A 24,401-nucleotide genomic window follows, 5' to 3' on the forward strand; every position below is an offset into this window, starting at 1 on the left:
CAACCTGTCCAAGTCACCCTGCAACCTCATAGCATCTTCCTCACAGCTCACACTATCACCCAGCTTTGTATCATCTGCAAATCTGCTAATGGTACTTTTAATCCCTTCATCCAAGTCATTAATGTATATTGTGAATAGCTGCGGTCCCAGCACCAAGCCTTGCGGTACCCCACTAATCACTGCCTGCCATTCTGAAAGGGACCCATTTATCCCCACTCTTTGCTTTCTGTCTGTCAACCAATTTTCTATCCATGTCAGTACCCCACCTCCAATACCATGTGCTCTAATTTTGCCCACTAATCTCCTGTGGGACCTGGTCAAAGGCTTTCTGAAAGACGAGGTACACCACATCCACCGGTTCTCCCCTGTCAATTTTCCTAGTTACATCCTCAAAAAATTCCAGAAGATTAGTCAAGCATGATTTCCCCTTCGTAAATCCATGCTAACTCGATCCTGTTACTGCTATCCAAATGCTCCGCAATTTCGTCTTTTATAATTGACTCCAGCATTTTCCCCAACACTGATGTCAGACTAACTGGTCTATAATTTCCCATTTTCTCTCTTCCTCCTTTCTTAAAAAGTGAGATAACATTAGCTACTCTCCAATCCACAGGAATTGATCCTGAATCTATAGAACATTGGAAAATGATCACCAATGCGTCCACAATTTCTAGAGCCACCTCCTTAAGTACCCTGGGATGCAGACCATCAGGCCCTGGGGATTTATCAGCCTTCAGTCCCATCAGTCTACCCAACACCATTTCCTGCCTAATGTGGATTTCCTTCAGTTCCTCCGTCACCCTAGGATCTCTGGCCACTAGAACATCTGGGAGATTGTTTGTATCTTCCTTAGTGAGGATAGATCCAAAGTACCGGTTCTACTCGTCAGCCATTTTCAACTCGTCTGCCATTTACCACAAAAATACAACACAGGAAGTTGACTGATTCTCCAATTAAACTGCATCGCACAACTTGAGTGTGCCAAAAACGTTCCTTCGAATGCAGTTAGATTCATTCCAGACCCATGACGTAACAGCAGAAGTGGCAGCATCTGGAACTCAAACAGCCTTGAGCTTAAAGTTTGCCTTTAAGGATGTAACATGTTGATGAAAACTGCAGATAAGACGAACTATTAACCCAGGATTGAATGAAATGGAATGTATAAGGTCTGAGTACAGGATTGCTAGCTGGTTCTTTTTTTTAAAAATTGTTCTGTTATAAAGCAGCTCGTCCAACCATTATGTCAATTACTTTAAACAAAATTCTGGTCAGTCATTATGTGAAGGCAATTCACATGATAAAAGAGATGATATGAACATATTCTTTGTATTTGTGTGGAAAATAAAACATTAATGTGCACACTTGCAATTGAAAAAAAAACACACAGGGAAACAAGAGTACACAGGTTAATCTAAAAATAATGAAACAATTAAACTGACATGGATTTGCTAATCCTGCCAATGAATTTGGAAGAGTTAGTGGAGACAGACCTGCAGGGAGCTAATATGAATGTGGGAGTGATGTGCTTTCTTGGCCATTACTTCGATGTGGTTGGGTTCAATGCTCCTGAGATATGGGAACCTTTCCTTTATTCAAATGTCCCATTGTGCCGTGCAACAGGGGCAGGTTAATAAAAACAACTGTTTCGTCAACACCGAACATATTGCCCAATTGCTAAAATGCTTTCGTGAACAAATTGATAAGAACTTGCAGCTCAGTTACCAAAAACAGTCATGTATGAAAGTTATCTGCACGTTGTCGCTCATGGACAGAAGTTGAAGTGACCTTGGTTCTGCAGCGCAGGCAACAGAAAGCGAGCAGCTTTACAATCGCTCAAATTTACTCCATACCACCAGGAACTCTGTGAGTAACGAGTCAGCACCATGCCGAGAAAGAGAGTGAAATGTTGAGTTATGGTGCGGCCTGTTTGTTACAGATCTGCAATGATATTGGGTTTGTTGTGGAACCATTGATTAAGATTACGTCTTGATCTCCATCATACATCAGATTTTAAATGGACAAATTTTTGCAAACAACTTAACGAGGGTTACATTAAAACATTAACATGTACACTTGCTATTGAAAATGTAACATACCGGGAATCGAGAGTACTTAGGTTAATATATAAATAATGAAACAATTAAACAGATGGGATTTGCTAAATTGTTAAAACGTTAAGTTAAAAGTTAAAATGAGGTTTTACTGTACAATTTCAGCACTACAAACCGCTAAAAAGCATTAGCCACCAAGCACGACATCCGGAGGCTGCAACGGATGGTTCGATCAGCTGAGAAGGTTGTTGGCTGCAACCTTCCCCCCATTGACGAACTGTACACTGCAAGGGCCAGGAAGCGAGCGGGCAAGATCATCCCTGACCCCTCTCACCCTGGCCACAAAATATTTGAAGCACTTCCCTCTGGAAGGCAACTCTCTTTTATGCTCTGGTTTATTTTCACCCACATGTTTAGACCGTAATGGTGTATCCTTATTGTTTTGATGTGATTATGCTTTATTCTTAATTGTTAACTGTTTGTTTGTGCTGTCATTTGTGAGCAGAGCACAAAGGTACATTCCTTGTATATGCACATACTTGGCCAATAAACTTATTCATTCATTCATTTGGATCTCCTTCTCACTGGGGTAAAGATCATTTAACATACAATGGGCTCACAATGGTCTACATTGTGATATAGAAGCAGTTGCATGGTATTCAATACAAAATCGTGGGAACATTACTATTCATGCATGGAGAAAAAAAGACTGAGGAAACTACAATACAGCTCATTCTGCCTTCAGTTGACTTTAAGAAGAAATCATTCCAGTTAGAACTAAGGCGATGAGAGCCCAAGGTGATGAATCATTTGCAAAGCATAATATTAATCTGAAAAAGGAAAAGGCAGCCATAATTTGCAAAACTGAAAATACTAAGAGATTTAAGAATTCAGCAGCCATTTCTTTGCAGATAGAAAGGCAAAGGAGACAGGAAGAAAACCAAGGCCATTACCAAGTTGGGGCAAGATGAATTTTAATGGTATTGAACAGAAGTTTGCAAAAGGTGATTTGAATAAGAGATTTATGGGCAAAGGGACACTTTTAAATATGAGATAGCAAAAATTCAAGGTCTGAATGTTCCTGTCAGAGTGAAGAGCAAGGCTGGCAGGAGGAGGGAACTCTGAATGAACTCAATCAGAAAAAAAGGAAGCATGTGCCAGAGATAAACACCAGGAAATCAAGTGAATCCTTCGAGGAGTATAAGGGATGCAGGAGCAAATTCAAGAAAGAAATCAGGAGGGCAAAAAGGGAGCACAACCAGCTTTGGTAAAGAAGGTCAAGGAGAATTCAAATAGATTTTATTAGAATACTAGCCGGGCGTGGACCTGTTGGGTCTTAATCTATATTTTAGATTTTTTTAGATTTAGAGATACAGCGCGGAAACAGGCCCTTCGGCCCACCGAGTCCGCACCGCCCAGCGACCCCCGCACATTAACACTATCCTACACACACTAGGGACAATTTTTTAAAACATTTACCCAGTCAATTAACCTACATACCTGTACGTCTTTGGAGTGTGGGAGGAAACCGAAGATCTCGGAGAAAACCCACACAGGTCATGGGGAGAATGTACAAACTCCGTACAGACGGCGCCCGTAGTCAGGATCGAACCAGAGTCTTTGGCGCTGCATTCGCTGTAAGGCAGCAACTCTACCGCTGCGCCACCGTGCCGCAGTATATAGATTATATAGATTAAGTGGGGAAAAAAGACTAACCTTGGAGAGAATAGGGCCCCTCGAAGATCAAAGTAGATATCTATGTTTGGAGATGTGGCAGAAGATGGGCATGGTCCTCAATAAATATTTCTCCTCTGCTTTTACCAAGGAAAAGCATACAAGACCAGGGAATTCAGGAAAGTTAATGGGGATGTCTTCGCGATGGTCCACATTACAGCAGAGGTGGTACTAGATGTTTCAAAATGTATGAAGATAGATAGACACAAGAAACTGATTCATAGGGAGATGTTGAACAGGCTTTATTCCTTAAAGCACTGTTGAACAGGCCTTATTCCTTGAAGCGCACGAGACTGGAGGGGATCTTCTTATATGTATAGAATTATGAAGAGCATAGATAAGATGAATTCACAGTCCTTTCCATTAGATTGTGGAATCAAGAACTCGAGAGTCGAGATTTAAGATGGAGGGGGAAGGATTTAATAGGAACGGGGGGGAAACCTTTTTAACAGAGGGAGTTACGCATATGGAACAGACAGCCTGAGCAAGTAGTTGAGGCAGGCATTATAACAACATTTAACAGACATTTGGACAAGTGCATAGATAGGAACGTTTTTTTGGGGGGGGGGGGGGGAAATATAGGTCAAACATAACAAGTGCATCTTGTGTAGTAAAGAACTGCAGATGCTGGTTAAAATCGAAGGTAGACACAAATTGCTGGAGTAACTCAGCAGGACAGGCAGCATCTCTGGAGAGACGGAATGGATGACGTTTCGGGTCGAGACCCTTCTACAGACTGATGAACTTCAAGTGCGTCTTGGTTGGCATGGATGAATTGGGCAGAATGGCCTGTTTCCATGCTGCGTGGCTCCAAGTTATCTGCTCCCAGGTTTCCTTCAACATGGAACGGTGCCGAGATTAATCTGGTTAGGAAGCTGGAAATTTTATCCCATTCTCAAACATATCGCCCTATCAAAACATCCTGCTGATAGGAGAGTTTGCTTAATGGAGTATCATTGGCTTCACTGAATTTTACATATATTTGAAAACATGTTTCAAGTTAAAAACCGGAGCATCGAAAAATTCAGGATGTGTTTTTTTCCCCCCAAAAGAAAAATAAACATTTATCCAGGAAAACAAAAACCAGAGTTGGGAATGCTTATATTAGCTAAATGATATAAATGAGAGCGAGCATTCCAAGAGGAGTTAAGATAATGTGATACAGCGTGGAAATAGGCACTTTGGCCCACTGGGTCCGCACCGACCAGCGACCCCCACACATTACTATCCTACACACATTAGGGACAACTTTCTCATTTACCAAGCCAATTAACCTACACACCTATATGCCTTTGGAGAGTGGGAGGAAACCGGAGCACCCTGAGAAAACCCACGCAGGTCACGGGGAGAATGTACAAACTCCGTACAGACAGCACCCATAGTCGGGATCGAACCCGGGTAAGGCAGCAACTCTACTGCTGCGCCACCGTGTCGCCCTTTTTATTTTTTTTGTTTTTACTGCCCTATACCTCTCCCTCAGTTCTCTTTCCCCAAGCTCAGGCATCTGGATCCTGCTGCAAGCAAGAATGGCATTGTTCCATTTCCATATCGATAACAATTAAACAGTCGGGACCCACCGACACTCCAGTGTTACTGGGCTGTTTCCACCAGAGCAGCCACAAACTTGTTTCCACTGCATAAAGATGAAGCCGATGAAGGTCTAGAGCCTGTATCAATGATTTCATAACATCCAGCAAGAAGTGATGCAGTGGCACTTGAGCTCAGCTGGTGTCATCTTCATCGTGCTGCACCGGAGGGATCCATCACTTTTTAAAATCCGTCCTGTGATCAATTCAATTGTCTTGGTGGTTTAAAAATTGCCACAGGTTGCGTTTAAAAAATGGAAAAAACATGAATCAGGTAATCAGTGCAGGATCAGGAAAGTTGGAAATTGGACAGAAAACAATGTTAAGTTATCAGCATGTTGTAAATGGGTAATGCCATTGGTAATGAGGGTCCCAAAAGACAAGGAATAATGAAAGAAAGGAAATGCAGTAATTGGAATTTCATTTTAAAGCAGAGCAACAAGCTTTAAATACAATATATATATTTTTTAAATCACAGGGCAAAAAAGTGTGGAGGATCATTGTAGTTGAGGATAAAGTTCAAGATCCTGATGATTGCTGGGAACCGGATGGTTACGGTTTTCGGGCTCCTGTACCTACTTCCTGATGGGAGAAGCGAAATGAGTCCAGAACAAGGGGCCACAGTTTAAGAATAAGGGGTAGGCCATTTAGAACGGAGATGAGGAAGAACTTTTTCAGTCAGAGGGTGGTGAAGGTGTGGAATTCTCTGCCTCAGAAGGCAGTGGAGGCCCGTTCGTTGGATGCTTTCAAGAGAGAGCTGGATAGAGCTCTTAAGGATAGCGGAGTGAGGGGGTATGGGGAGAAGGCAGGAACGGGGAACTGATTGAGAGTGATCAGCCATGATCGCATTGAATGGCGGTGCTGGCTCGAAGGGCTGAATGGCCTACTCCTGCACCTATTGTCTATTGTCTATTGAGAGCATGGCATGGTGTGGATCTTTAATAATATTAGTTTAGTTTGGAGATACAGCTCAGAAACAGTCCCTTTAGCCCACCGAGTCTGCGCCAACCTGAGATCCCTGCACACCAACACATTTCTACACACAATGGGAACAATTTAATCAAGCCAATTAACCTACAAACCTGTAGATCTCCGGAGTGGGGCAGGAAACCGGAGCTCCCGGGGAAAACCCGAGCAGGTCATGGTGAGAACGTACAAAGTCCGTACAGACAGCACCCAAAGTCAGGATCGAACCTGGGTCTCTGGCGCTGTAAGGCAGCAACTCTACCGCTGCACCACCATGCCGCCCATTGACTGCCTGTATTTTAGAAATCATGCACAGCATTTGACCTACAATTTGTCACTTTGCATTCTGAATGTTAATGATTTAGTTCCATTTTTAATTTTTTTTTAACAAAGTTTATTTCTGATTTTTATTAATACAGCTTTGATAATTCAATGCATGAACACATTAATGCTGATAAGTATCCCCCACCCACCACCCCCCACACCATTCAATATACTAAACATTAAAAATTAAAAAAAATGTTAAATCGGAATGTTAAGACATATCAGGGACCATTCTAATATTTCAATTCCACTCTTAATTACATACACACATATCAAAGACGCTACCCAACCATAAAATGATCAGAGCCTAAAGCATCAATACAACTAAGAAAAGGTTGCCATATCAATGTAAACTTCCATTTTAACACCAACACAATGTTTGTTGTAGCAATCACAAAGCATGTTTCAAACATGTTATGAAATCTGTCGTGTGTAGGAAGGAACTGCAGATGCTGGTTTACACTGAAGAAAGGCACAAAATACTGGAGTAACTCAGCGGGACAGGCCGCATCTCTGGAAAAAAGGAAAGGAGTTTCGGCCGAAAATATCACCCATTCCTTTTCTCCAAAGATGCTGACTGTCCCGCTGAGTTACTCCAGCATGTTATGAAAACTAGCTACTATTCCATTCCCCAAAGTTGTACTACTTGTACTACTCCATCCAAAGTTAATGGGGAAGATGAAGCTTGCCCCTTTAAAAAAACAAGGCATACATATGCAACCACATATTCCACTGTGCCACCAACTCGCTGCATAAAGTTAAATTCAATTATGGAAAACAAATAGTTACTATATTAAATGTGCAATAGAGACTGTATTAAAGCCGAGCAGTGGAATATTAATCTAAAGCACTTTCTGATGTTTGGTTACCTAGAAAAGGCAATACCTGAAAGAAAATAGTCATTGGCATCTGTAAAACAGTGTAAAGCAAGTTAATTTCTGAAAATTGTTTTCAGATTTTGTTCTTGTCTCTGTGATCTGGAAGCAAGTACTGTAATGGAACATAGGAGAGTTGTTCAAAAAAGGGGCGAGTTTTGCTCTTGTGCTGTTTGGCACAGAATAATTAAATGACTGACATGATCTTCAATCTTCTGATTAGAAGCACTCAAGTGATAAATTAACCGACGATGTTGCTTTACAATTCCTCCCGTTACATGCAACAAAAAAAGATCGTTGCCAATCAAAGTTGCCTCTTTTCATTCAATGATTCAAAGCACCGTCGCCTGAACTAATCAGCCTTTCTTGATGAACAGGCCAAGAGAATGGCTGTCACTTTTCCACTTCCCTCAGTGTGTCCTGCAGCTTAATACTCCATCTCCTTGTATGCATTTTCCAAAAATCAGTCACTTCATTTAGGAGCACGATTCCACAACAACATATTCCACATATTAAACACATTCATTCACCACTAATTTAACACAATATTTTGCACAGATCACGGGCTCATTAGTAAGTCGGAAGTAAACCAAAACGCCCCTGATTTTATAAGACTTAGCAAATGAACTTGCAAAAAAAAAAGATAACAAACATTGTGCCATGTACCAATCCACAACTTTTAAAGTTACGAGTAACAGACTTAAGGGCTCCACTGATGCCAAATAAATGAACAATGTAAACTAGATAAGCAATGTTCAATCAACAGCTTCCACTGCATGATTTAGAATCCACATTTCAATCTGAATACAAGCAATATTTCTAAAGTCCAGCTTAGTTAAGAGAAACAGGCCCTTCGGCCCACCGAGTCCACGCCAACCACTGATCCCCGCACACTAACACTATCCTAAACACATTGGGGACAATTTAAATTTATACCAAGCCAATTAACCTACAAACCGGTACGTCTTTGGAGTGTGGGAGGAAACCGAAGATCTCGGAGTAAACCCACCCAGGTCACAGGGAGAAAGTACAAACTCCGTACAGAAAGCACCCGTAGTCAGGATTGAACCCGGGTTCCTGGGGCTGTAAGGCAACAACACTACCACTGCACCACCGTGCCACCCCCAAGTTGTCCCAATCATCAACACAGCATTTACCTAATGCCCCCATAGTTAGTACAACCACTGTTAACTCAAAATCCTGATAAAGTGTCATGGGTCACACCACAACAGACGAAGATAAAAAGAGAACGGAAGAAGTAAAAGAAGAGAATAGGGGAAGGTGAAACAGAAACAAATGTGCAGGAATATAGAAAATTAGAACATGGCTGCAGAAGAAATAAATCAGGATGAGGTGGAGGTAGGAATACACAGATAAATATGAAACAATCTAAGTATTGATATGATCCAACAACCTTAAAAACAATATGCCTTTAAATTCATATTCTCAAGATTCCTTTTTGCAGCTCAAAGTACTTTGTGTTTTTATTATTTAGGTAGGTGCAAGTTATTTTGCAGAGTCCAATTACAGCAATGAGGCACAAATACTAAAAGCTGAATGTTATACTGTTTAATAGAGTATCATCGCAACAAGTGTCAATAGAAGATTGTTTTTCTGTTTGACAATTTACAAAGTAACTTTTAAGTGTTTCCCTAGGTCCCAAGCCAAATTGCACAATAACCAATTTGGCCCGCGTAATACAGATAAAGTTTCCTAATTCATCAACATCAATTCACAAACAAGTCATGTTATGGAAACAAGTATTAATGCAGAACTATCTGTACTGTGTTGGGTGTTTACAAAGTGGTCCCCTCCGCTTTGGGAAAAAAGTTTGGTGGCTGCTTAACAAAAGAGCTCCTTCCAGTCCTAGTGTGATCATGCTTCCATTCTCCATCACAATCCCATCCCATTCCAACACCTGTTTCAATGAAGTTTAATATAAATTCAAGAAACAGCCACTTGTCTTTTACCTAGATACATTCAATTATTTCAGATAATAGATCCTTCTGGAAGTTTAACACTGACTCCGTTTTTCTCTACACAGAAGTTGCCAGACTTGCTGAGTATCTTCAGCAGCCTTTTTTTTCATTTCAGATTTCCATAGGTCATTAACTTGAACAGCTAATTCCTTGACATCGATTGCTTACATTATGTCTTATTCCATCAACATAGGTCACAATGAAACGCACCCCAGCCAAGTGACCATTTATCAAATGCAATGCAGGGTATGCTGTGGGTGGTTTTAGCACAGCATGGTCTTACCATAACTGATACCGCATTTGAATTCAGCTCAATCCTCAACAGATGTCCAAAAGCACTTGGGATATGGCTATCTGGACACTGATCAAGCAAGTATTGATGGCAGAGTTTTCTTCTGCATAATTTAAAAGCATCAAAGACAGCTGTAGCAACACAACTATGATACAGTCATACAGCATGGAAACAGGTCCTTCAGCCCAACTCATCCATGCCAACCTAGATGCCTCATCTAAGCTTGTCTCATTTGCCCTATTTGGCCCATACCCCTCTTATACCTTTCCTATCCATATAACTTCCCAAGACAACTGTCATTTTAATGTTATTTTCACAGCTACCTCAATTACCTCCTCTCGCAGTTCATTCCATGTACCCACTACCTTCCGAGTGAAAAATTTTACCCTCAGGTCTCTATTACATCTTTCCCCTCTCACTTTAAACATGTCCTCTTGATTCCACTACTCTGGGTAATAGACTCTGTGCATTCACCCTACCTATTTCCCTCATGATTTTATACACCTCAACTAGATCACCCTTTAGCTACCTACGCTCCAAGGAATAAAATCCTAGCTTGCCCAATCTCTCTGTATAGCACAGGCCCTCGAGTTCTGGCAACATCCTCGTAAATTATCTCGGCACTCTTTCTCGCTTAATGACATTCCATGCAATAATCAACAAATTTAGCATCAAACTAAGGAGTTGGTTAGTGAGGTATTTTGCTGGTTAATATAACTTTAACCAGTTAAGCACTACAGGAGTCCCTGACAGCCAATGGCTGATAAAGCAGTGTAAACAGGAAGAATAAAAGGCATGATCACATGGGTCTGCAGCAAATTTCATGCATTTCTAATCCCATGAATGCTCCCCCATTCGCAGTCCTGTTTTGTTAAACAAAGGAGCCACTCTGGTAGTATCTACTTAATTTCCTAAACAAACTTGGCTCACTGCTTCACAGGAAGAGGCAAATTAAGTTTCTGGTTACCAGCTACTTGTGTACAGAAACAAAAAATCTCAAGTGACATTGAAACCCTGTAATATTTAAAAAAAAGGTCTGCAGCCCTAGTTACGGAAAAAAGAAAATTAGTCTGCAACTCCAATTAGGAAAAATTAGAAAGCTAAACCCACTTTTTTGGCACACTTGTATCCACTGTCACTGAAATCCACAACAGGCATCTTTAGGAATTTATGACGCTTTAGGGATTTTGGGCTTTGCATTCCAACAACAGAACAAAGAATGGAAAACCTAACTGTAGCAAATTCCACAGAAGAGCCATTTCCTACTGTTTGCTGAGGTTGTGTCTTTTTGCTTTTGTTTGCACCCAACTCCTTAATCTGTCTTTTCAAACACTGTCCCAGGCACCAATGTTTCACCTGGACATGTGTTTGATGGAAACTACGTATTTCAATGCTGGTTTATTTTCACAGTATAAAACTGCAAATAAAAAAGACAATTTCTTTCAACTCTAAGTGATAGCAAAACATTAATGCAGGCACTCCCCGATTTCTGGAACAGGCAAGTTAGGTAAACTTGCGCTGATGTAAATAATTCACAATAAGTGGTCCCGTTACCAGAATGACCCGTGTTATTGCAATGGGAGGATAGTGAGGGCTTCCCATCCACTTCATGAATATAAAAGCTTCTCCCATACTCGGTGCAAAACTGGGAAGGCAAGCGGGAACGAGGGAGGTGGTGGAGAGCAACTCCCGGCTGAGTCTCTAACATCTTACACAGGGTGAACCAGCGAGCCCTTCTTCACCGGCTGCCACACTGTCCGGTTGACACGGCTGTTGTTGCGGCTCACGTTGTAGCCCCTGGTCGACTGTACTTTCTTGCAGGGCGCCGCCACCAACAGGACTCGCTCAGTTACTGTGGGGTTCCCTCCACTCCCACCAGAGTGCTGCTTCTTCCCATCGGTCACTATGTCGGCTCCCCTCACCACCGCTGCCTGGTCTGCTCCCCCCCTCCACCACCTTGGAAGATGTCAGCGACCGCGGGGACAAGGAGGAGGCAGCAGCAGAGGGGGGGGGACAAACAAAGGTGACAGCAACAGGAAGAAATGGCAGCTAATCCATGTTCTCCAGGGATGCTGCCTGACTCTATCTCCCTCCTAACCCCATTCTCAGTGCAGAGATTGACATGCTTCGAACTCCAAAACCAGGTAAATCTCTATAGCCCTTCAAATCCATTTTCCCTCTCGATTCCTATATTCCTCAATTTCCCCTTGTGTTTAAAAACATCGCAATCTCAGTCTTGAATATTTACTGCCTCCTCGAAGTACAGAATTAAAAAGATTCATAGCACTCTTGCCAAAGATAACTCTACAGCTAAGTTTAACAACCCCTTAAGACTGCGACTGTGATCCCTGGTTCAAGATCTCAAGCCAGAGTAAAATGTGCTACACCATCTTTGCTACCACTGTTAGAATCTTAAAACGGTGCTTGTGTCCCATTTTTCTGAACTAGAGAGAGTATAGGTCGATCGGATTCAATCTATCCCCAGGCAGTGCATCGTACACAGGTAACTCCCTCACTCCAGGAATCAATTTCGTAATCCTATACTACATGAACTGTAAAGCAGGCATTTCCTTTCATGGGGCTAGAGATCAAACTCCATATAATAGTCCAGATGTATTCCGAACAAAGTCCTGAACAACTACAGTACAATCTTCAAGCCCCCGTTCCTATCCCAATGTTGGGGGAGTCCAGAACAAAGGGCCACAGTTTAAGACTAAGGGGTAGGCCAAGATGAGGAAAAACTTTTTCAGTCAGAGAGTTGTGAATCTGTGGAATTCTCTGCCTCAGAAGGCAGTGGAGGCCAATTCTCTGAATGCATTCAAGAGAGAGCTAGATAGAGCTCTTAAGGATAGCGGAGTCAGGGGGTATGGGGAGAAGGCATGAACGGGGTACTGATTGAGAATGATCAGCCATGATCACATTGAATGGCGGTGCTGGCTCGAAGGGCCGAATGGCCTCCTCCTGCACCTATTGTCTATTGTCTATCCATAAAGGCAAATATAACTACCATATGCCATCCTAATTATTTTCTAACTGAAGCTGCATTCAATGTTTCTGTGTTTCAAATGTCAGCACATGTGAATCCTACACAAGATTGGTCCAGCGATAATAGAGAATCAAGAGTGTTTCCTTGGCATGTGTGCCGAAACGTCGTAACAATGAAATGTATTATCACAGCAGCGGGGCAGGTTAGCAAATACAGCTCTCAATAGATAACATAATAAATAAACAAAAAAAGGTCAATAAATAAAAGAGCCCAATACAGTGAGAGGAAAAAAACAAAGCCTGAAGTCCCTAGTGTAATCAAGACAGTTTATAGTTTAGTTGGAGTTCATAGATTCAATAGCCCAATGGTTTTTGGGGAAGAAGCTGTCCATCAGGACTGTCAACTTTTATAACTCCAGAGACTAAATTTTTGTCTACACTATAGTAACTTATTAACTTTATTTATATGCTGTAACTGTAATTCTTTTTTGTGCACAATCCGCAGGCATTGCCACTTTCATTTCACTGCACATCGTGTATATGTATGTGACAAATAAACTTGATTTGACTGAACCCAGACATTACAGTTCTCAGATTCCTATACCTTCGTCACAATAGTAGGAGTGAAATGAGAGCGTGGCCAGAGTAGTGTGGGTCCTTGATGATGCTGGCTTTCTTACTCAGATAGCACCTCCTATAGATCCCTCTATAGTGAGGAGGTCAGTATCAGTGATGGACTGGGCAGTATTTACCTACTTTTTGTAATCTCCTTCATTCCTGCTCTTTTAATTGCTAGATATTAATAATTGTTCCTTTAATGCAGTCCCCCAAGGTTTTTTATGTCGTGATGATATGCAGGCTAGTGTTACAACAGTGCTCAATGTCAGATGGTCCTAGAGAGGATGTTTGGAAGCAACCAAATGCTTGTCTGATGGATGTGGAGGCTGTTTGCGTATGTTTCAGCTCTTGGAATTTAAAAGAGCAGGAATGAAGGAGATTCAGGCAACCTAGCCTCACCCACTTCTGTCAGAACCTGCCAGTTTGGATAAAAGGTCATCCTGCTGCAGAATTAACTCCGTTTCTCTCTCCACAGATGCTATTTGATCTCCTGAGCATTTCCAATTCTCCCTTAACAGTGCACTGATGTGGTTTAAAAAGGCAAGTAGATTGCTAGAGATGATGTCTGGGGCAGATCAGCCATGATCATACTAGATGACAATGCAAGCTTGAGGGCTCAAGTAGCCTACTCTTGCTCCTCTTTTCTTGTGTATTTAAAGAGTCATGACCTGCAGGGCTTTGGCCCTGGTACAGGAAACAACAGTTTACAATCTATGTTGGTCAAAAATGAGCCGCAAAATGATCTCCTGTTATAGTTTTCTCTTATACATTCAAAAGTCATAGGAGCAAAATCGGGCCATTCGGCCCATCAGGTCTACTCCACCATTCAATCATGACTGATCTCTCTTTTCCACTCAACCCCATTCTCCTGCCTTCTTCCCATACGTAACCTTCGAAACTCTTACTTATCAAGAACCAGTCTATCTTCACTTTAAAAATATCCAAAGACTTAACCTCCACCGTAGTCTATGGCAATGAATTCCACAGATTCAACACTCTCTGAATAAATAAATTCCTCCTCTTCTTCTTTCTGAAGGCATGTCCTTTTATTTGGAGGCTGTGCCCTCTGGTCCTAGACTCTCCCACTGGTGGAAACATCTCCACATCCATTCTATTTAGCCCTTTCATTATTCAGTAAGTTTCAATGAGGTCCCCACTAATCCTTTAAACTCCAGCAAGTACAGGCCCAGAGTCATCAAAGGCTGATCATACATGAATCCAATTATCCCTGGAATCATTTTGTTTTCCACCTCTGGACCCTCTCCAACACCAGAACATCTCTCCTCAAATATGGGGCCCAAAACTGCTCAAAATACTCCAAATGCAGTCTGACCAGTGCCCTTTAAAGCCTCAGCATTACAGCCCTGCTTTTAAATTCCACTCCTCTCAAAATGAATGCAAACATTGCATTTGCCTTCCTCGCCACCCATTCAACTTGCAAATGAACCTTTTGGGAATCTTGTGCCAGCATTCCCAAGTCCCTTTGCACCTCCCCATTTAGAAATTGATCATCACTCTTATTTCTACTCCCAAAGCGCATGACTTTTCTATGCTGTCTACCATCTGCCACTTTGCTCTCTCGCCCAAACTGTCCAACTCCTTCTGCAGACTCCCTGCTTCCTCCACACTAGCTGCCCCTCCACATATCTTCGTTTCATTCACAAACTACGCATTAGATTATCCAGACTGCATGGAAATGTTGGAAGACAACTGAAGGTGACCAAAGGACAAGGATGCTATGTTCAGAGTGCCATAGACTTGCCACCGCTAAAAGTTGGAAGACACAAAGACCATGAAGGATGACACCAGATATGGCTAAAAGCCCAGATCATACAAGGGAAAGACAGGGGAAGATGATTCATATCAGAGGAGCAAATGCCATCTCAGAATCCCACCAAAAAATGTGCTTGGGTAAAGCAGATATTGAGATACTATGTCTGACCTTCAGCAAGAAACCCACAGCTTAAAAGCATTCCCTGGGAGAACAGCAACCTGTTAAGATAAGATCTGGAAAGACAGCCTACTGACTCCGAGCATCTTAAGGATCGTTTGGCAAAATAGTTTGTACACTGCAGTTTTTATTTCCTAACTGTTGTCTTTCAACATTAAAGGAAGGATGTACATGTACTCCTGGGGCCTGAACAATAACTGTTCCGTCAAAACTGTCGCGCCCTTTAAAGATTGTGCTGTGCAACTATCTGCAGACTATTGTTGCAAGAGATTTTGGACAAAATATTCCTGATGGTCAGTTTGAAAGGAAGCAATTGTGAGCACTTCTGCTGGTAATTTATGTTCCATGAATAAATAAAGTGCGTTTACAGTTGAAAGTACCAACTATTCCCACTATCTTGAGTGAATTAAAAAACCATGACAGATCCCCATGTATACCCACACTTAATGGTGACTTGAATTTATTCATTTCTGATCAGAAAGAGCTGTACTGTTGTTAAAGTTTTTCACTGTACCCTGGTGCACATGACAATTATAAACCAATACCAATTAGGAGTGTAGGAAAATAACTGCAGATGCTGGTACAAATTGAAGGTATCACAAAATGCCGGAGTAACTTAGCAGGTCAGGCAGCATCTCAGGAGAGAAGGAATGGGTGACGTTTCAGGTCGAGACCCTTCTTCTGACTGATGTCAGGGGAGGGGGCGGGCCAAAGAAAGGATGTAGTTGGAGACAGGAAGACAGTGGGAGAACTGGGAATGAAGGGGGAGGGGAAAGAGAGGGACAGAGGAGCTATCTAAAGTTAGAGAAATCAATGTTCATACCGCTGGGGTGTCAGCAGCCCAAGCGAAATAGGAGGTGCTGTTCCCAAGCAAAATATGAGGTGCTGTTGCCCAAGCGAAATATGAGGTGTTGTTGGGAGAGACATTTAGTTGAAGCTTTGTGTACTCTCTGATGGATGTATAGAGATAAATTCACTAACAGTATCCCATCACGAGCTCCTCCCTGATCTTGGAATAAAGTTAACAAAAATCTAAGAACCGCAGATGTTGAAAATTTGGAATAAAAACAGAAAATGACGCAACCTTCAGCAGATCAAGCAGCATCTGCAGAAAGAAAGTGTTAACATTTCAGGCCAATAACCCGACTGAATGATCTGTGACTTGAAACAGTTTCTCTCCACAGATGCTGCCTGACCTGTTGAGTGTTTCCAGCATTGAAACAGTTGGGACTGTATTTTAAATTCAAGACCAGCAGATAATCAATTGCCAGATTACTGTTTTGGATAAATGCATTTTATTTCTACTGCTTTTTTGACTGATGAAAGCCTTCTACAACGATCATGCTATCCTTTAAGTCACCTTAGTAGAAGCAAAAAGTTACCCCCCCTAAAAATAGACACAAAATGCTACAGTAACTCAGCTGGACAGGTTATATCTCTGGGTAGAATGAATAGGTGACGTTTCGGGTCGAGACCCTTCTTCCGTCTGAAGAAGGGTCTCGACCCAAAACGTCACCCATTCCTTCTATCCAGAAATGCTGCCTGTCCCGCTGAGTTATTCCAGCATATTGCTTTCATCTCCGGTGTAACCAGCATCTGCAGTTCCTTCCTTCACACCTCCCCCCAAAAAATGGTTAGCCCATTTCTTATTTTGTACTGATTGCAAATCTGTATGATGGCTTCCAAATTTCAATTAAATTGAAAAAATCTGAAATGTCAAAACTCTCTAAGATCAATGTACTAATTTGCAAGCCTAATGCTTTAAACTATGTAGTATGAAACTGCAGATGCTGGTTTACACCGAATATAGACACAAAATGTTGGAGTAACTCAGCGGGTCATGCAGCAAGTCTGGATAAAAGGAATAGGTGACATTTTAGGTCGACAAGAAGGGTTTCAACCCGAAACATCAGCCATTCCTTTTCTCCAAAGATGCTGCCCAACCCACTGAGTAACTCCAGCATTTTGTGCACATCTAATGCTTCAAACTGTTCCTTTTACCATCAAGAAAAATTGATTGCACCACGTTAAAAATAATGATTTTTCTGTAAGTGCACTTTGCTTGTGATGTAAATACATTAATTTTCAACAAGTTGAATAAGCAATTAATGCACAAATCCATTGAAAATTTGAAAATTATGGTGAAACTAAGGATAAGATTAAAGAGCACTTCCATATAAATAAACTGATAAAGTTCTCAATTGGAACGACCTCTCTTTGGAGTTTGCCAGCAATTTGACTCATTAATAATGGCATACGTCACAAACATGTCATTATATTTCAGGAAGATCTGACAGATTAAGAGTAAGCTTAAACTTTGTTGTCTGTAACCCACTTGGATAAACTTTGACTGTGAAATTTCCACTCTGTAAAGAAAAATAAGCAGCCTGTTGTTTAGTGCTCACGGTGTTTCATAATTGCCAGTTTCGCAGTGCACAATTCCAACTGAGGCCAAATGCAACTCACTGAGAAACAGACCATCAATTATGATTTTACATTTGTGACCTTTTCTGCCACATGCACGAGGCCAAGTTTCCTAGCAAAGCATGGGAGTGATAATATTTTGTGTTGCAAATTAACTTGCCCTTTATTCAAAAGATTCTTTCAATATCAAAATAAACAGCAGGAAGCTTGTATTTCTAACTATTCTGGCAGTAACAGAAGGTCGAGCACAAAAATGATTTCATATCCTGCGTTTGCCTGTAAATTCCATTTGGATCTACCTTGGAACCCCACCAAATTACTCCTGGTGAAAAGTGTACAGCAGCACATCTCAATTTACAAGTGTTAAAATCAAAATCTTACATATGTAATGTTTGCTTCTACCATGAGTTCTCATGTCATAACATCTGACAATGCTTCATCAGGAATGTTTTTCCAAAAGAACATTTTGCTAAAGTAAATTTGAAACACGCACATTTTCCCAAAATGACTTTGTTTGAAGAAAATCGGTCATCAAAAAGATCGCCCTTCTGCAAAGGAATATTCTGAAACTGAGATAAAAGCTGCGATTACATCATTTTGTTGGGAAAACAAAATAAAGCAGTACAAGGATATCTGCGTTCTCCCAAACCTTAAATGTTCTGAATGCTCCAAAGCAGCAGCCCAAGTATTACTGTAGCTGAAGAAAGCAACGGAAGCAGTCATTATATCTGTGGAAAACTAGATCTGTGCCAAATTTCTGAGTGCAACTGAGATATTATAAAAATGAAGAGCTCTCATGACCATTTCCTTTCACACGAGTGATCCTCTCCTTCAAGGCCAGCACGAGATGCAACACTCGTTCAAGATTATAAAACCAGATATGAAAATACTGAGCTTCAGCACAATGGTACTGCTTTCATCTTGCTCTTCTATCTTCATAGAATTTCTTTAAAAACTCGGCACTAAAGTCTGTTCAATCATTGGCACCCTATTGACCTTCAAAAGCCTTGGCAAAACTAAATTCTGCAGTTACATTCCAAGTCAGCTCTCCAATACTTTCCCATTCACCTTATCCATTCCATGCCCAAACAACTGCATGCTCTGTTTTCACTCAGTGAACTGCCATTCGCACTGACACTGCACATCTTCAAAGAGAGCTCCAGTTGTTCTTGGTGGTGGCCAAGGTCATTTAGAAGAGATGTGACTATAGTGGACATATAATCAATGCAGTCTACTGGATTGACTGGACAGTCTGAGGAGGGGTGGAAAGAGGATTTCTCGGATGAAGAGGTGGAAGATTTTGAAGAATGGGCTCAGTGGTTTGACCCTTTTGGGGGGGGGGGGGGGGGGTGCTTTCACTACTTTGAAGATTTAGACACACGGCATGGAAACAGACCATTCAGCCCCCGGGTCCACTGATCACCTGTTCACACTTGCTCCATGTTATCCCACTGCCTCCACATTAGGAGTTTTTCTTTTCTTTTTGAGGCTAATTCACTTACACATAGTCTCAGGATAAGAAACACACAACTACTACCTGGGCAAGGCGTAATTTCTTCTCAGAGGATTTCAAGTCTTAGGAATATTTTACCACTGGGAAATATGTCTTTAGAATATTCAAGGCTGTGCACCAAAACCAGAGATCAGATAAAGTTAAAAAAAGTTAAAAGATTAAATGAAGGTAACGTGAAAATGAAAGGTCAGAGCAGCCACAACTTCATGAATAAGAGATGACAGTCAAGGGTTTTATGGTACAGACTGACTCGATATGATGCCATGAATTTACTAATTTGCCTTTATCATAGAAACGGTTAACCCAGAAATGGGCCCTTTGGCGCACTGTGTTGTCTATTACACTAATAACGTTTAGCTGCATTAGGACTGTATCCATTTATGCATTTCATATTCAAGTACTCATGCAAATGTCTTTTAAACGCTTATATCTGCTTTCACTGCCTCTCCTGATGTCTCATTCTATATATCCACCCTCTGTGTGGAAATCTAATCCAATTTAAAATATCTTCCACCTCTTATTTAGCCTGTGCCCTCTGTTTCTAGAAATACTCCCTGCACTGCAAAAGGCATCGACAGGACTGGTCACTCTAACCAAGTGAAGATATCTTTGCAATAGAATGAATACAACAAACATTCACTGTTAGGGTCGGAGTGGATAATCCTATGAAGGGTAACTAAAGAGACTGGGTCCAAATTCTCTAAAACACAGACAAATGAGATGACCTCATTGTAACGCACAACATTCTTACAGGGTTTGAGTTTAGTTTATTGTCACATGTACCAAGATACAGTAAAAAGCTTCTGACAAGGCTTTCAGCAGGGGTTGACAATATCAAGAGTCAGGCATGTTATATTGCCATATGAACCAGAACAATGAAATTCTTACATGCACAGCACACCTGATATGTAAACCTATCACCCGGTAAACCTCATAATAAAAAAAATAGTTCAATATAAACAAAAAAACAGACAAATAAATGGACAATAGTAGTAATATGGATGTAGAATTGATGTTCCCCTGGCTGGAGTGAGATTGGAGGAATTTGAAGACAATCGGAGGGAAAATTTTACTACAAAGAGGGTGATGAATATCTGCAATGATGTGCCAGGGATCACAGTCTCAAAATAAGGGATTACCCATTCACAACTAAGAATACAATTTTTCACCCAGACAATAATTCCGAATTCTCAGGATAGCGGGACTGACATATTATGAAAGAATGGGTCGACTGGGCTTGTATTCACTGGAATTTAGAAAGATGAGAGGGGATCTTATAGAAGCATAACATTCTTAAAAGGATGGGACAGGCAGTTAAAATGTTCCCGATTTTGGTGGAGTCCAGAACCAGGGGTCACAGTTTAAGAATAAGGGGTAGGCCATTTAGGACTGAGATGAGAAATAACTTTTTCTCCCAGAGAATTGTGAATCTGTGGAATTCTGTGCCACAGAAGGCAGTGGAGGCCAATTCACTGGATGTTTTCAAGAGTTAGATTTAGCTCTTGGTGCTAAAGGAATCAAGGGATATGGAGAAAAAGCAGGAACGGGGTACTGATTTTAGATGATCAGTCATGATCATATTGAATGGTGGTGCTGACTCGAAGGGCCGAATGGCCTACTCCGGTACCTATTTCTCTGTTTCTATCATGAATCTCAGAATTATCCACCGAGTAAAGTCATTCAGGACAGAGGTGAACATGTTTTTCTACAATAAGAACATCAGAGACGGAAAATGGTACTGATGGAAAATGGAATTCCTGACCTTTAATGAATGACAGAGCTAATGCAAAAGGGTGTGTGCTTTTTCAGTTTCCTGCCTCCTCATCTCACTCTTACTGTTGATTTTTCCAATTACTCTTCTGTCTTGGCAAATCTCTTGGCAGTTGTGGTTAGAAACAAAAAGCCTCCTTCAGATTCCATGAGAACCACATGAATGGGTGGATCAGCTGTTATTTTCTGCCTGCCACTTCGGGTGTTTGAACTAAGAATATCTGCAGTGGTTATAGTGACAAGTTCATTCCTGTCAGAGAGCTCATTTCCACAATCCTCCTCAACGTAATGTTGGAGTAAGCCCCATCTTTTAGAGGTCACATTGAATTAGAAATAGTTGGAATGCTGCCGGATGCATGCCCATTAAACATGGACCTTGCAGCATTTACAAAAAAACCACAACATGATCAAGTCAACACATTGAAGTAACCAAACATGTAAACTCTGTGTGAAAAAATCTTGCGCCAAGTGTTGCATCCCAACAAAGATGTTTGACAACTTGCTGATTTTAAAAATAATATGTTTTTCTAAAGCCCTTTACTGGGTAAAAAATTAACATAGTCCACAAACGAGTGCAGTCAAACTCAGTTACATGCCCATTAACCTTCTGCCCTCACCGGAATAAGAGCATCCATTTAAGTAAATGAATATTAAGTGAACCAGATCCTGGGCCAGCGCAAGGGGTTAAGGGCAAGAGAGGGATACATCATTCTCACCTAAAAAAACTCAACACTCAAGTCATTAGATTTATGACGTGGATTGCTGTCGACTCCGTCTAAAACATGGTTTTCGAACTACAGTAGACAATCTGTTTTTTTTAAAAATCTGCAAGACTAATGTGAGCAATGCAGCCTCTCCCAATCTCATGCTGCTGCAAACATGTGTATTCCACGGTGGGACTGAAGTCCAGTAAATGTGGTTTGTGCAGCTGTACTTCGCTGGAAGTTTTTCTTCCCCAAGAAAAAAACTTTTACAGATTGCAAGTGTCCCTCTAAAAATAAGCTTCAGAGAAAACACCAGGAAAGGGTGTTGGGGGAGGAAAAAAATCAATCGGACGACTCCAAAGTTGTATTACATGTACATGATCAAAAGTGCATGCAAGTGAAACTCCTTTTGCCATTTTAAATACCGTTATTTTAACTTTCTTGGAAAAACCGCCACTTTTTTTTTTGTGACTGATCTGGGTCCAGTTAACCATAGTTTCCAGGTCATGGACAGAACATTGCTTTTTACTCCAAGTCGAAAACGTGCTCAATGGGTCAAATCGCACTCAATGGAGATAAGTACCTAACTGCAGGGCAACTCCAGCGGGCTGCTTTTAATGACATTTTAGATCTTTGTCGTTTATAGCTAAACCCAAGTTAAACCTAAAGAAGTGCATGAATGTTTTGTTATTGTCACTACATTCCCCCCCCCCCCCCTTTATGACTTGATTTTAAATCACATGATAACACCTTCAAACCATGGTCGTGCAGAGAATGAGCTGAGCTGCCAACGTATACTCTCAGCATCATGACACTACTCATCATTTATCATCCCACTTGTCACCACATCTTCATTAATGCATTTTGCTAACCTTTGAGAGAAATTTTTAAAATTAGATCGAAAATTAGATCTGCAGAGAATTCCAGAGATGCAAAAGAAAACGATTAAAATATCTACGTCCAAAGTGGAAACAATGAAATGCAAACGCTGATTTACAACAAAAAAAGGACAAAGTTCTAGAGTAACTCAGTGGGTCAGGCAACATCCCTGGAGAACTTGGATAGGTGAATGTATCCATGTTCTGCAGAGATGCTGCCTGACCCGTTGAGTTACTCCAACACTTTGTACCTCCATCCAAAGAAGTGTTTTCAAATTACAGAACTTCTGTGAAACTCTCTATTCCGTCTACTCTTTTACAAAGCTGGACCGAATTGCGGTTTTAAGATAAGAACCGGCTCTGTTGCATCTAATCCCTGCTTCAATGCAACAAAGCCGGCTTTGCTCTACCCTCTCCCTTGAAGCGCTGCAGCCCCCGCCGCTCTATACTCACAGGATTGTGGTTTGCGGGGAGACGGCAGGTATATTCTCCAGCATTAAATGCATGCACCTCACCGTGGTGCGAAAGCAAAGGCAGCGACTGGGGCACGCGGTGGTAGCCTGCGGCGCGATAGCGACGAGGAAGAGACATGCTATGGAGAGCAGAGAGCGAGTTTGCCAGGTCATGGTCGTGGCCGCTCTCACTGCAGCGCTCCGCTCCACTCCGACTGCGCTCGCTCGCACGGCGACTCCACAGGGGGAACAGCCCGCCCCCTCAACCAAACCCGCCACCTCGGCATTGTGACGTCGCGCGATTGACAGCGTGAGCCCGGGCGCCGCGCATTCAATCAGCGGAGAGCGATTGTCCGCCAGCAGGTTAGGTTGCGCCCCGCGGTCAGCGCCCACTTTCGCTTCGCCACCAGTTCCAGGATGGGGCGCAATACAGCGGGACATCTGCACAGATGTCAGGCAGAGAAAGACCCTCTCTGTCTCGGCCCCCAGTCTTTCTCATCCCCCCTGGTTTATTTATTTATTTTTTTGGAAGGAAAGGGTGCATTTGTTTAATGCATCTCGGTCTTTTAGCTGGAATGACGAGTCCTCGTTCCGCCCCGATCAGACAACAGCGGCCAATTCCGCTCCGGGCTCAATGGGAACCCCAACAAAACTCCCAATTTTTGTCGGAAGGAACTGCAGATGCTGGTTTCAACCGAAGATAGATACGAAAAGCTGGAGTAACTCGGCGGGTCAGGCAGCATCTCTGCAGAAAAGGAATAGGTGACGTTTCGGGACGAGACCCTTCTTCAGACCAAAATTCCCAAAACTCCAAGATGCCCAGATTTTAGTACAAGGGATGATGACAGAAAGAAGGATGACAGAAGTACAGTGTGCATGATAGGTGAAGAAAGTTTAGCTCCTCTGGTGATGGCAGGGCCGTCTTCACGCATGGGCCTGATGGGCACTTGCCCGGGGCCCCACGAGCATAGGGGCCCCATGCTGATCTGTGTATGTTAAGTGACTTGCAATAAATAAATACTACTTTAAAAATGTAGGTTCAATAAGTGCTTTTTTCGCAACATTTTCCATCCCTAAGTGCTTCTCACAGCGATCTGTAAGTGCTTTTTGCAACAATGTAGCACCCTAAGTCCATCGCTAAGTGCTTTTCGGTAAGTGCTTTTCGCCGGCACGACAGGGGGGGGGGGCTGGTAGGGAAAGGGGGGTGGGGGAGAGTAACGGTAGGGGCCCCAGTACACTGCTTTGCCCGGGGGCCCATAATGCTGTAAAAACAGCCCTGGGTGATGGTTGTTATGGCCC

General features: G+C 42.0%; 1 protein-coding gene across 4 annotated transcripts in view; it reads right to left on the minus strand.

Annotated features, from left to right (window-relative positions):
- pxdn (peroxidasin) overlaps nucleotides 1–23,480 on the minus strand; it is a 175,444-nt gene extending 151,964 nt beyond the window's left edge. For 3 of the 4 annotated variants that reach the window (XM_078399189.1, XM_078399190.1, XM_078399188.1), the window contains exon 1: nucleotides 23,104–23,434. In XM_078399189.1, coding sequence (XP_078255315.1) covers nucleotides 23,104–23,276 — 173 coding nt within the window. In that variant the 5' untranslated portion in view covers nucleotides 23,277–23,434. Of the gene's footprint in view, nucleotides 1–23,103 lie in introns of all 4 variants that reach the window. The other variant, XR_013547263.1, reaches the window with a different exon arrangement.
- Nucleotides 23,481–24,401: the final 921 nt, after the last annotated feature.

The sequence above is a fragment of the Rhinoraja longicauda genome, chromosome 5 (assembly GCF_053455715.1).
Source record: "Rhinoraja longicauda isolate Sanriku21f chromosome 5, sRhiLon1.1, whole genome shotgun sequence".
NCBI lineage: Eukaryota > Metazoa > Chordata > Chondrichthyes > Rajiformes > Arhynchobatidae > Rhinoraja > Rhinoraja longicauda.